The sequence below is a fragment of the Ranitomeya variabilis genome, chromosome 2, assembly GCF_051348905.1.
Source record: "Ranitomeya variabilis isolate aRanVar5 chromosome 2, aRanVar5.hap1, whole genome shotgun sequence".
In the NCBI taxonomy this organism is placed as follows: domain Eukaryota; kingdom Metazoa; phylum Chordata; class Amphibia; order Anura; family Dendrobatidae; genus Ranitomeya; species Ranitomeya variabilis.
Window position 1 is genome coordinate 489,262,132 of NC_135233.1, and position 14,579 is coordinate 489,276,710.

At 45.8% G+C, this 14,579-nt stretch overlaps 1 protein-coding gene across 2 annotated transcripts in view; it reads left to right on the forward strand.

The window, feature by feature from the left end:
• The first annotated feature begins 3,716 nt into the window (after positions 1 to 3,716).
• TOLLIP (toll interacting protein) overlaps positions 3,717 to 14,579 on the forward strand; it is a 59,227-nt gene continuing 48,364 nt past the window's right edge. The window contains exon 1 of one of the 2 annotated variants that reach the window (XM_077287903.1): positions 3,717 to 3,870. In XM_077287903.1, the coding sequence (XP_077144018.1) occupies positions 3,838 to 3,870 (33 nt within the window). In that variant the 5' untranslated portion in view covers positions 3,717 to 3,837. Of the gene's footprint in view, positions 3,871 to 13,179; positions 13,233 to 14,579 lie in introns of those variants that run through there. The other variant, XM_077287904.1, reaches the window with a different exon arrangement.

Below are 14,579 nucleotides of genomic sequence, written 5' to 3' on the forward strand. Positions count from 1 at the left end.
GAGCAGCTGACACAAGAAGATGGCGGAGCAGAATGGTATCGCCATTGGCTGCTCTGCACTGAAGAGGGTCCATGCTATGGAAGTACAGTTATATGAAAAAGTTTGGGAACCCCTATTAATCTTAAGCTTAATGTTTTATAAAAATTGGTTTTTTTTTTGCAACAGCTATTTCAGTTTCATGTATCTAATAACTGTTGGACACAGTAATGTTTCTGCCTTGAAATGAGGTTTATTGTACTAACAGAAAATGTGCAATCTGCATTCAAACAAAATTTAACAGGTGTATAAGTATGGGCACCTCACCAGAAAAGTGACATTAATATTTAGTAGATCCTCCTTTTGCAAAAACAACCTCTAGTCGCTTCCTGTAGCTTTTAATGAGTTCCTGGATCCTGGATGAAGGTATTTTTGACCATTCCTCTTTACTAAACAATTCCAGTTCAGTTAAGTTTGATGGTCGCCGAGCATGGACAGCCCTCTTCAAATGATCCCACAGATGTTCAATGATATTCAGGTCTGGGGACTGGGATGGCCATTCCAGAACAGTGTAATTGTTCCTCTGCATGAATGCCTGAGTAGATTTGGAGCGGTGTTTTGGATCATTGTCTTGCTGAAAGATCCATCCCCTGCGTAACTTTAACTTTGTCACTGATTCATGAACATTATTGTCAAGAATCTGCTGATACTGAGAGGAATGCATGCGTCCCTCAACTTTAACAAGATTCCCGGTTCCGGCATTGGCCACACAGCCCCAAAGCATGATGGAACCTCCACCAAATTTTACTGTGGGTAGCAAGTGTTTTTCTTGGAATGCTGTGTTTTTTTGCCGCCATGCATAACGCCTTTTTGTATGACCAAACAACTCAATCTTGGTTTCATCAGTCCACAGGACCTTCTTCCAAAAAGAAATTGGCTTCTCCAAATGTGCTTTTGCATACCTCAGCTGACTCTGTTTGTGGCGTGCTTGCAGAAATGGCTTCTTTCGCATCACTCTCCCATACAGCTTCTCCTTGTGCAAAGTGCGTTGTATAGTTGACCGATGCACAGTGACACCATCTGCAGCAAGTTGATGCTGCAGCTCTCTGGAGGTGGCCTGAGGATTGTCCTTGACTGATCTCACCATTCTTCTTCTCTGCCTTTCTGATGTTTTTCTTGGCCTGCCACTTCTGGCCTTAACAAGAACTGTACCTGTGTTCTTCCATTTCCTTACTATGTTCCTCACAGTGGAAATTGACAGGTTAAATCTCTGAGACAGCTTTTTGTATCCTTCCCCTGAACAACTATGTTGAATAATCTTTGTTTTCAGATCATTTGACAGTTGTTTTGAGGAGCCCCTGATGCCACTCTTCAGAGGAGATTCAAACAGGAGAACAACTTGCAAGTGGCCACTTTAAGTAGCTTTTCTTATGATTGCATACACCTGGCTATGAAGTTCAAAGCTCAATGAGGTTACAAAAACAAAAAAAGTGCTTTAGTAAGTCAGTAAAAAGTAGGTAGGAGTATTTAAAACAAGAAAATGATAAGGGTGCCCATACTTCTGCACCTGTCAAATTTTGTTTGAATGCAGATTGCACATTTTCTGTTAGTACAATAAACCTTATTTCAAGGCAGAAACATTACTGTGTCCAACAGTTATTAGATATATGAAACTGAAATAGCTGTTGGAAAAAAAACAATTTTTATAAAACATTAAGCTTAAGATTAATAGGGGTGCCCAAACTTTTTCATATAACTGTAAGTGCCTTATCACTTTACTGGATCATGAAAAGTGCAGATATTGTCATTTGCCCCCCAAGCCTGCCCAACCGCTGGTATAACGGTACATTAGTGTACTCCTACGTTACATCACAGACTCGGATATCACCAGAGTGCAGCGCGATTCCCGCGGGCACAGGAGATGGAGAAATGACTTTCTCCGTCTGCTCTGTACCTGTAATGTGAGAGCATTGGAGCACTGACCCTCGGATAACGATCACAGCAGAGCTGGAGGAGCCGAGTGTCATTAGTATATCGCATCCGATAGGCCTAAGCAGCTGGGAATGGCAGCTACTCATTAGTGAGGATGATGGTGGATGACTGTCGGCCAAACGATGCTTCAGCCGATCGCCATCTCAGCTGGCTCTCCCATACACAGGCCGAGCACTGCTATGTCTCTATGAGAAAGCTCCCATCTGACACGTCAACTGGCGGTTCATCTCGGGGAACGCAATGTGGTTGGCAGTCCGACATCACATATGCACGATGGACATCTATCCAGACCATCAGTCGGCCTGCACCCCCATACACATTTGTGTCTGCAGAACCTGTTGATATCAGGGGTTCCGCCCGACATAGGTCTAATTTGTATGGGGGCCTTACAGCTGGCTATACACATTCGATATTGATGGGTTTCGCCGCTGGTCTGGGGGTGCAGGCCATATTATGGTCGGGAGAGATGTCGGTCAGACATGTCCGATTTCAGGCTGAAGATCTCACTCTTCTCACTGAGATAAGCCGCCGACTCACAGGAGAACGGAGTGTGGGAGATCCGCCTGACATGGCTGAACAATCAGTTGGCCGACAGCCATCTAATGGCCATTTAATGTGTATGGGGGCTTTACACAAACAGATATCAGGCCAACTTCTCTCCAATCGCGCAGATGATGAAACTGGTCAGAGTTTTCCATTCACACCAGCAGATATTCTGGTCTTCATCAATTGTAAATGTCTTAAATGAAACCCTTCCTATTCCTTACAGTGGATTTATCTTGCAGAGGTCGGTTTACACCCTACAATCACTGCCAGATGTGTGAGGATGTTAGATCCATACTTGACAGATTGAATGGCCGTGTACACACATCAGTAGTGGTCTGATTGGACAGATATTGGTCCGGTATCTGCATTTATAAGGCCATCGATATGGGGCATCTGGTCGTACTTTCTGTGTATAATGAAAGATACCAACCCTTCATGGCCATGACACGGCCGGCAGCAGCGGTGCCCGACAGCCCACAGTGATCGCTTTCCCAGAGGAGTTTGTCATTTTGAATGGAATAATAGTTACTTTTCCATCAAATATGATAAAATCTGCCTGTTTCTCGGCTCGGTGCAGACGTGATCAGTACCATACGTGCAGTATGGCCACTTCATGGATGGATATTGTTGGCTGAATTTGCAGCTGTCCTTGAGATATTATCACTTTTAAATATAGCTTGTTGCCTAGGAGACCGACCACCTCTGCTCTCCACTTTGTAAGCACCACTCGGAAGGTAATGGAGCCATACTGGCCAGCTTCAAAACAAGTACTTACAGGCTCAATAGAAAACACCCTGCTAGCACCGTGTATGCTCTTTCTGCTGGATACCAGAGGTGGTCGGTCTCCAAGGCAACAAGCTGTAAACAAAAGTGTTAATATCTCCAAACCGGCTGAAAATTTTATCAAGCAGTCAATTGCAAAATTGTATTGTATTTACAAGCACTGTCCAATAATATCTATGTATGAAGAAGGTAACCATTAATGTAGGCACCACGCAAACACTGTCTCCATATTGCATGGCCACAAGCTGAGCAGGGATATGTATGTGAAGATAACTGTGCTCCAGCCTCACGATATCAGCATGTCACGATACGCAGGGCCCCACACGTACTCTCATGCCAGTCGCTGACAGAAGCCTCCCGGTGTCAGCAGTGGTGCCACTGTCCGTGCACATAAAGTTATTGCTGCGCCTCTACCGCTCCCGTTCTGCGCCTGCGCAGCATGGCTTGTCATGTGACCGTGTGGCAGACGGCGCAGGCATAACAGGAAGTGTCCGAGAGAGAAGCGGAGAGCCGAGTGGAGACAGCAGCCGCCCGAGAACCATGGCGACCAGTGTCAGCACGCAGCGGGGACCGGTGAGAGGACCTTATGACAGGGAAAGGCAGGCTGGAGGGATGTTACAGCCTGCGGAGGGCAGCAGCTGGGGGACTACAAGTCCCAGCATGCCTCCCATTACAGCCTGTGGTGCTTGTACTGTGGTTGTAGTTCTTTATTTCCTGGAGGAAAGGTGACTCATGGTGTAGTAAGGAGTTTCTGGTGACTGTGGTGACTACACGTCTGCGGCAGAGCCTCCATTCATTGCTGGCAGTGCTGCCCTGGGCGCAGTAGTCCCCATCATTGCCCCCCTGGGCGCAGTAGTCAGCATCATTGCCCCCCCTGGGCGCAGTAGTCAGCATCATTGCCCCCCCCTGGGCGCAGTAGTCAGCATCATTGCCCCCCCCTGGGCGCAGTAGTCCCCATCATTGCCCCCCCTGGGCGCAGTAGTCCCCATCATTGCCCCCCCTGGGCGCAGTAGTCCCCATCATTGCCCCCCCTGGGCGCAGTAGTCCCCATCATTGCCCCCCCTGGGCGCAGTAGTCCCCATCATTGCCCCCCCTGGGCGCAGTAGTCCCCATCATTGCCCCCCCTGGGCGCAGTAGTCCCCATCATTGCCCCCCCTGGGCGCAGTAGTCCCCATCATTGCCGCGTTAGTTCCCCAGATGAGTCCTCCCTCTTTCCATGTTATCACATCCCTCTCTGCGTGATGACATTTGCACGAGCGGCCTCATTGCTGCTCTTGCAATTCTGCGCATGTGAGACGCTAATTCACTGCGTCTCTGAAGATAGCTGTACGCTTTCCAGCTCCAGAGGTGCACTGTCCATGACTGGGAGTTCAGAAGATGGTTTCCAGACATACAGAGTGCGTGCCTCTGAAGTTGGGAAGCGTACACCTGGCTTCAGGGACACAGTGACTCTGCAGGAATGAGCGGTACACCTGCACAGAATTGCGTGAGTGGGGATTACTCCGCACGTGATAACTTTGAAAGAGGGCTGACTTGTGTAGAGAACTAATACCCAATCAACTAGTCAAAGCCTCATTAGCATAGGGAAGGCAAGGTCATAATTTTGTTGTTTTTTTTTTAAAGCCTTTGTTTAACTGAATGATGTTATACAGAGCTGGTTATGGAGACAGTGTAATCACAAATAGAAATAAAAAATATATCACTGCGCTACTTCATACATGTATAAAGACGATGACAGTGGAGGAGTAATTGGGAGGATACTAAATAGAGAAATGTACTGTGGTTGCGCCAAGGATACAGATCTGGTGAGGGTTACTCGGTTCAAAAAGGTGATGGTCCCAGAATTTAATGGGATGGGGTGGGATGGGGTATGTTCCCCCCTATATAGAGAAAGGGAGTGTTTTATTACCAACAAGTCTAGTAATGAGACTTCTATGTTCAATGAATTGTAATATGTGTCTGCAATTGTACTTACTGAAGTACCGTAAGGTAATGTGACCACTTGGAGATCGATATTGGTGGAAAGTTGGTAGTATAGTCCGTTCATACTGCGTGATTAGGCTGTTATTTAGAAGCAGATATGGTATCCTGCTAGGTTGCCCCTAGTTTAAGCACAATAGATATTCGTTGTAAAATTGTCTAATTGGGATATAGTGAGCTCAGTGATCAATAGTTTTAGCAGTGAGTGGATAATAGTGTTTAGTAACAGTACCCTTGTGTACCAAATCAGGGTTTAAGCGGTACTCACTGTGTTGATCCTTGATGTGAGTAATGTGCCTGTATCTGAAAGACTGACTGCTATGCTGCAGAATGCGACCGCAGTTTGTGTGCGGGAACCGCTGCACTGGGAGCCGGCAATAACCACAGGTGCCCCGGACGGAAGCACGCTGTGTTTGCGGCGGTAGTGGAGTGGACCGGGTTTCGGAGTGACGTCACCGACTAGGGAAAGGACAGGTGCGCAGAAAGAACAAGAAACCACCGCGTTTCGAGGGACAGCAGCCCTCTTCGTCAGGGTAGTTACTGTCTGTCTTGTCCTTATATAGGTGCAGGGTTGTCCTTCTCAATTGAGCATAGCTGCGGTCAGTCTAATAGGCTATGTGCACACGTTGCGGATTTTGCTGCGGATCCGCCGCTGTGGATTCGCAGCAGTTTTCCATGAGTTTACAGTACCATGTAAACCTATGGAAAATAAAATCCGCTGTGCACATGCTGCGGAATAAATCGCGTGGAAACGCTGCGTTGTTTATTCCGCAGTATCTCAATTCTTTGTGCGGATTCCGCAGCTCCTTAATAGGAATCCGCAGGTGAAATCCGCAGGTAAAACGCAGTGCTTTTTACCTGCGGATCGATCAAAACAGCTGCAGAAAAATCTGCAGACCTAAAAAATATGTGCACATACCCATATGGAGTGTTTGAAGTCCAATTAAGGATCAATGAAGGTGAATAATTGGATTGTTAAATGAGGTCCTTGTTTAAAATCGTATGGATGGATGGGGCAGTGTAAAAACAAGACTTTATTTCTTTGCAATTAAAAACATATAAAAACGTTTTACAACGTATTATAAAAAAGAGATCTGAATAAGAAGCTGTCATTAGATAGTATAAAAATGATACTAATACCATGTATATATTTACATTCGTAAAAATATAGGATGCTAAAGTGCATAGCCTGATTCATTTGGTTAATATCATGTGCATATATGCGGGGCTTTGGGAGGCTTTCTCTTGGGTCCCAGCACTATATTGCAGCATTAATAGAATATCAAGATCCAATCTTTTCCATTATATGATCTTGATATTCTATTAATGAGGTTGACATCCACCCATTCACCAAAGTCTTTTTCAGTGTCCATTATACCTAATGTTTTACAATTTAATATATAATTATACATTTTATTTCCTTGGCCCAAGTGCATAACCGTACATTTATCTACATTAAACGTCAGCTGCCATTGTAGCTTTCTTATGACGATCGACTTTCGGCTAACCTCCACAGAAGGGCTTGGAATACAGGGGTCGTTCAACAGGTCCCCAGCTGCCGTGGTATCTCATGGGTTCTCCGTTTTTTGGCTGCTGCAGCCAACAATCCAATGTGTATGGAAGTCTCCTGATTCTCCCCAGGCAGATGATGTTGGGGGTGGAGTGGGGATCAGAATTATTTAAATGCCCAGCTCTTTTGTTCTTCCAGGAGATAAGCCACAGAGATGTCTGATATCAGCTTACTCCTTTTCTCCATTAAAGCAGCCAAATTGAGCATGCATGTATATGGAGAATCTGTCTGCTGAGCAGACAGTGAGCCAACAACTGTCCTGACTATATGGACACCCTGAGACTCGTATTTGTGACCATATTATGAAGAGGAGGTGCTAGTAATCATCCGTTTATGCTTTTCAGCCAGCTGCTTGGCAAATTAACAACTTTCTTATCTTATGATTGCCTTAGCCTTCACATGACAAGTATGGCATTTCCTCTCTGATCATACATTAGCGGGTGTCCAGATTGTAGGACTCGGGATTTCTGCATAGGGAGGATCTAATACAAGAGGCATCTTCTAGTAATGTCTAATGCATGAATTCTCAAAATTGCTAAACCAAATGACCCCCTATGCAAATAAATCATAGAAAAGTGCATCCAAGGCTATGGTCATACACTTAGCAGCATCTCTTAACAAGTTTGGATTTGGGGCATTTTGTAACTCTAGTAGTTAGGACATTAGTCACACACTTAACATGTGCAAATAAAACCTTTTATTGTAAATTAAAAAAAACAAATGTATACTTTTCAAAATAGCCCATATGTTTTCTAAAAGTAGATACCTGGCACTTTGCTATAGTGCCACTCTGCACTTTTTACATAAAGCCACCTTCTTGCACTTTTATCACATTATGATATTTCATTACAAATTCCTGGAAGTTTTGGCTACAGGTTCGAGGCTGGAATATTACTAGATATTGAACATCTCCTAAAAATAATTTTGAGATGTGCAGAGTCCGCATGTACCACATATTCTTATAAAAACCAGAACTAGACACCCAAAACCTGGTTTTAAGCTGGAAAGTGAGAAAATGTAATTTCTGATGGAACTCTGTTGACCTTATCAGGGTCTTGTCATAAAGCTGATCTAGAGCTTTTAAAGGGCCTCTGTCGTCATAGAATGACTGTTCACACCAAGTACAGGCGCACGATGCTTCATGGCGGCCAATCATTTGTATGCACCTTCCTACCTGCTTGATTTCCATCTATCTCCTCCCTCCTGATTGGCCGCCATAATGCACCTAGCGCCAGTACTTGGTGTGAACAGTCATCCTGTGCTGACAGACCCTTTAATAGCGAGGCCTTAGGCTTTTACACAGCGGATTTGCCCATGTTTTTTGGTCCTGTCGGGCTTTTCTTATCCATTCACCCTCCACCTGCAAAACGAGATTCGGGCATGCCTCTGCCTCCAGTAGGTGTATACGCCCAAAAATGATATGCGTCAGAGCACACGTTAACTCTGTCAGCACCATAACCATTATAGTTTATTACTGTCTGTGTATACGCCTGAATGTCGTTTTGCAGGGGTCTGGATTCGAGCCCCAATGGGACCAACGAGCGAGGGCAAAAATGCTGTGTGAAAGGAGCTTTATTGCATACTTCCTTCACTACTTAAAGGGACTCTGTCAGCATAGAATCACTGTTCAAACGAAGTCTCGGTGCTTCACGTTGCTGTCAATCATTCATATACATCTACTAGTTTTCGCTCTATCTACACCCCCTCTTCTTCTGATTGACAGCTCTGGCTTCACGGGGCCAGAGAAGGGTTGAGATAGATGGAAACCAAGACAGTATATATAAATGACTGGCCCCGACGTGAAGCACTGAGCGACTGCACTTGGTTTGAACAGTCATTCTGTGTTGACTGAGTCCCTTTTAAAGCCTAAAAAAAGCCCTCCATGGGATAAGAGATCAATGACTGGTCCCAGTGGGATAGACCACTGGGACCCCTAAACTGAGGCTCCGCCAGCCTGCAGTCCCCCACAAATGGAGCAGAGGTGCACATGCTCGAACTCCATCCAGTTCATTGTCAGCAGCCTAGAATTTGCCTTGTATAGCTTTCTCCTTTCTGCAGTAGCCCCATGGACTGTAAATTATTATTATTATTATTTATTGTTATAGCGCCATTTATTCCATGGCGCTTTACAAGTGAGGAGGGGTATACATAATAAAAACAAATACAATAATCTTAAACAATACAAGTCATAACTGGTACAGGAGGAGTGAGGACCCTGCCCGCGAAGGCTCACAATCTACAAGGGATGGGTGAGAATACAGTAGGTGAGGATAGAGCTGATCGTGCAGCGGTTGGTTGATCGGTGGTTACTGCAGGTTGTAGGCTTGTCGGAAGAGGTGGGTCTTCAGATTCTTTTTGAAGATTCTGATGGTAGGCGAGAGTCTGATGTGTTGTGGTAGAAGGTTCCAGAGTAGGGGTGATACGCGAGAGAAATCTTGTATACGATTGTGGGAAGAGGAGATAAGAGGGGAGTAGAGAAGGAGATCTTGTGAGGATCGGAGGTTGCGTGTAGGTAAGTATCGGGAGACGAGGTCACAGATGTATGGAGGAGACAGGTTGTGGATGGCTTTGTATGTCATCGTTAGGGTTTTGTACTGGAGTCTCTGGGCAATGGGGAGCCAGTGAAGGGATTGACAGAGGGGAGAGGCCGGAGAATAGCGGGGGGACAGGTGGATTAGTCGGGCAGCAGAGTTTAGAATAGATTGGAGGGGTGCGAGAGTGTTCGAGGGGAGGCCACAGAGCAGGAGGTTGCAGTAGTCGAGGCGAGAGATGATGAGGGCATGGACTAGAGTTTTTGCAGATTCTTGGTTGAGGAATGAACGGATTCGTGAAATATTTTTGAGTTGAAGTCGGCAGGAAGTGGAAAGGGCTTGGATATGTGGTTTGAAGGAGAGATCAGCGTCAAGGATTACCCCGAGGCAGCGAGCTTGTGGGACTGGGGAGAGTGGGCAGCCATTTACTGTAATGGATAGGTTCGTTGGGGGGGTCGCGTGAGATGGGGGAAAGATGAGGAATTCTGTTTTGTCCATGTTAAGTTTGAGAAATCTAGCGGAGAAGAAGGATGAAATAGTGGACAGACATTGAGGGATTCTGGTTAGTAGGGAGGTGATATCTGGTCCAGAGATGTAGATCTGTGTGTCATCAGCATAGAGGTGATACTACCGTGTGATTCTATGAGCTGTCCCAGGCCAAAGGTGTAAATGGAGAAGAGCAGGGGCCCGAGGACTGAACCTTGTGGGACTCCGACAGATAGGGGGCGAGGTGAGGAGGTGGTGTGTGAGTGGGAGACGCTGAATGTCCGGTCTGTTGGGTATGAGGAGATCCAGGATAGGGCCAAGTCTGTGATGCCAAGGGATGAGAGCGTCTGTAATAATAGGGAATGGTCCACTGTGTCAAAGGCAGCCGACAGGTCGAAGAGGAGGATAACGGAGTAGTGTCGCTTGCTCTTGGCGATTAAGAGGTCATTGGTGACCTTAGTTAGGGCAGTTTCAGTGGAATGGTGTGACCGGAAGCCAGATTGTAAGCGGTCAAAGAGGGAGCAAGAAGAGAGATGGGAGGACAGTGGTGGAGCATCCGCACCAAAGCTTCTTAAAGATGGGGCTGCAATGCCCTGTTCTCAGGGTTGCAGAGTCTACATTTCCGGATCACTTGGCGAGGATGGGGAATGCCATGGTTTTAACCCTTTAAGTGATTCCTTGCCCAGACCTGGAAAATGCCCTTGATGGGGAGGTGCTTAATAGCACCTCATAAAAACAGTAGGCTTGGGTGCATGTATTTCTGGGTTTAGACCCTAAAGAAAAGAGCACCTGTACACTCAAAGAAAAACCGACATCAAATGAGAGTAGAATGGGCTTTATACGTACAAGCATGCTCATGTGTTTCTGTAAATTACGTGGAAATCAGTGCAGAAAGCCATACTCAACTCTCCTCTGGCTCTAGCCCTCGGCCCAGGGTTCATCCACGGGGCAGCTGAAATCAACGTGTGTGTTTTTTTTTTTTTGTTTTGTTTTGTTTTGTTCCCCCCCCCTCAGGCGTATTGGACGTGTGTGTAAAGGCCCCGTCTCACATAGCGAGATCGCTAGCGAGATCGCTGCTGAGTCACAAGTTTTGTGACGCAACAGCGACCTCAGTAGCGATCTCGCTATGTGTGACACGTACCAGCGATCAGGCCCCTGCTGCGAGATCGCTGGTCGTGTCGGAATGGCCTGGACCTTTTTTTGGTCGTTGAGGTCCCGCTGACATCGCTGAATCGGTGTGTGTGACAGCGATCCAGCGATGTCTTCACTGGTAACCAGGGTAAACATCGGGTTACTAAGCGCAGGGCCGCGCTTAGTAACCCGATGTTTACCCTGGTTACCAGCGTAAATGTAAAAAAAACAAACAGTACATACTCACCATCTGTTGCCCGTCAGGTCCCTTGGCGTCTGCTTCCTGCTCTGACTGAGTGCCGCCGTAAAGTGAGAGCACAGCGGTGACGTCACCGCTGCGCTCTGCTCTCACTGTACGGCGGCTCAGTCAGAGCAGGAAGCAGACGCCAAGGGACCTGACGGGCAACAGATGGTGAGTATGTACTGTTTGTTTTTTTTACATTTACGCTGGTAACCAGGGTAAACATCGGGTTACTAAGCGCGGCCCTGCGCTTAGTAACCCGATGTTTACCCTGGTTACCCGGGTGCTGCAGGGGGACTTCGGCATCGTTGAAGACAGTTTCAACGATGCCGAAGTCGTTCCCCTGATCGTTGGTCGCTGGAGAGAGCTGTCTGTGTGACAGCTCCCCAGCGACCACACAGCGACCACACAGCGACGCTGCAGCGATCAGCATCGTTGTCTGTATCGCTGCAGCGTCGCTGTGTGAGACGGGGCCTTAAAATTGCAGCGAGAAAAAAATCACACAGAATTCGGACCATGCGAGTGCTGTCTTGATTTTTACACACTGATGTCCTTTGAAAAGCCGGCAATTCATCTGCCGCATACAGTAAAATCACAGCGTGACAGGTTAGAATAGATATATACACATAGAATAGATATATAATGTCATACATACATATATGCCGGCAATTCGGCAGTCACGTAAAGTGAAATCACAGCAGGAGCTGACGCGATAGAGTAGATGGATTACGTACAGTATAACTATCTAGAATAGATAGTTGTACTGATGTCAGTCACATATACAATTAGTACAGTTTGTGCAGCTTACTGTACATGTATTTAATTAATAAGATTATTTTTGTGAAAAAAAAATGGCATGGGCTCCCGCATAATTTTCTTAACCAGCAGAGGGAAAACCGACGATTGGGGCAGATGTTTATAGCCTGGGAAGGGGGTAATACCCATGGAGCTTCCCAGACTATCAATATCAGCTCACAAATGTATACATAGCCTTTACTGGCTGTTAAAATGGGGGACCCCCAAAAAGTGACGAAGCGTCCCCCTATAATTAATAATGCAGACAGCTGCGGGCTGATATTAATAACACACACACACCCCTGCATATCTTGCGGCTTTTCGACAGCCGCAACACCTGCAGGGTGCCTGTTTGTCGGGCAATCGCCATAGCATATATGTTGCTGCTGTTGAACAGCCACGAGACATGCAGCCACAGTGACTCGAACATAGTATTCAAGCACACCGAAGATGCTTTATTGATGCATGAGCATGCTTGAATAACATTCTAGCTCATCACTAACCAGCATCCCTTCCTACGTCAGGCTTTTAAAAAGACTAGAAGACCCCTTTTCACATAGCTAAATGTGCTACTTGCTTTCAAAGGCTTGCTCAATAGGTCGCACCATTCAGGGGCAGCCATAGGTTTGTCAGAGGGCACTGATAAGTGTATTTCATATAAAATTAGAAATCAAAATGAGTTTCTATCCTTTCTCTTCTGTCATGAGTAAAGCCTGATTGTTGACCACTGCAGTGATTTTTGGGGATTAGACTAGTTTCACTATTAAGTTTTCAGTATTGATTTTTCTTATGCGCTTTAATCTGGTAGGTGCTTTGCCTAAAGCATCCATAGGTTACTGTTCAGATGCAGCTTCTGGTCTGGTCTTTGCTGACAGGCTCGGCTCCAGGGGTGACGTTTCAGTGATGGCACAGGTGACCACTTCAGTCAATCTCTTGGCTTATCGGTGATGTAATGTAGACAGGCACTGAGCCTAATGATTGACTGCAGCGGTCATGTCCTATATAGTTGTGGCCAAGCTGCATTGGTGACATCAACAGAGACCAGAGCAGTAGTAGAGAGTTGTCACTGGAGCAGGGGAGTTTGAGCATTGACTGAGTCCATTTTCAACTGTCGCAAACAAATAATCGTAAACTACTTTTATTTGCAGGAGAACAATATTAAGACTCTCTACACATGTCTTGGCTGAATCCATCGTTCTTGGTAGGTTCAGATGACGGTCTGATTTGTTTGGTGTCTTCGAGAGACTGACGTTCGGTAGAGATGTGGATCGCGCATGTGTGGTTTTGGACTGCCGATCACATTGTTCTCCCTGAGATAAGCCGCCGGCCGTGGTGACAGTTCGTGTCTTCATCATAAATACCATAAGAGTGCTCGGCCGAGCAAGCGCTCCTATGTATGGGAGAGTCTGTTAAGATGGCCGAACGATGCTTCGGAAAATCGCCAACGGCCATCTAATTTTTATGTCCAGCTTTAGATTTAGGGACCCGGTAGAATCTGAATGCGTAACTTGATTATTATTATTCTTTAAAACAATTTATAAATAAGGTAAACTCGATGCAGTAATATGATTTTTCAACAATAATTGTTCTGTTTTATAAATATTTTATTTTTTAATTAAAAAAAGAATAAAGTATGTAATGAGTAGAGTATAAGGGATGCAGAAATGCTTCTTAATGGGGTATCTGCCGTAGCTCAGAAATAAAATGTGAAAAGAAAAAAAAAAAATTAGCATGTGTCCTTGAAGAAGGCATTGTTGGCTCCATTTATTATAATATACCCAAGGATTAAGGGATTGTGATCTTGAAAGATAATTATGTTTAACAAACGAGGAGAGCTTTACGAGTGTCACTTTGAGAAACCTAGTAAAGAGGAGTTGACAGTCGCTGATGGCGGCATTTACTGTAAATGGCACAATCACAGGGTGCTGATGAGCCGGGAACCTGATGAAGGCTACCTTGGCTGCCATCTTAGGTCTCCGGTAAAGTCCAGCCTGTGACTGGGCTTCCTAGAAGAATATTATTTTCACTGTATACTGCAATTTTGAAGTGTTGCAGAATATAGAAAAGCAATCAGTTGATTGCAGGTTCATGTCCACTAGGGAAAATAAAAGACTAAAAAAAGTTAGAAAAATTTGGAATTGGCACCACCTTCCTTACATTGCCTATGCAGCATCAATAGTAAAAACATATAATGTTAAAAATAATAATAAAAAAAAAAAATCATTATATTCTCACCTTCCGGCGTCTGCGGCAGCCTTTCCCGCTCCTCATGATGCTCCGGTCCCAAGAATGCATTGCGGCAATGACCAGAGATGACGTAGTGGTCTCGCGACACCGCTACATCATCACGTGTTATTGCCGCAAGGCAGTACTGGGAACGGAGCGTTGCGAGGAGCATCTCTAAAGGCCTGGGCTGGATGCGGGGGCCGCCGGAAGGTGAGTATATAACTTTTTTTCCAGGACGTCCCTCCTGACAGCACCCAGGAGGACGTCCTCCTCCTCCTTGCTGGGACAGGAAACACACGAGAGTTCAAATATCCGGTACCTC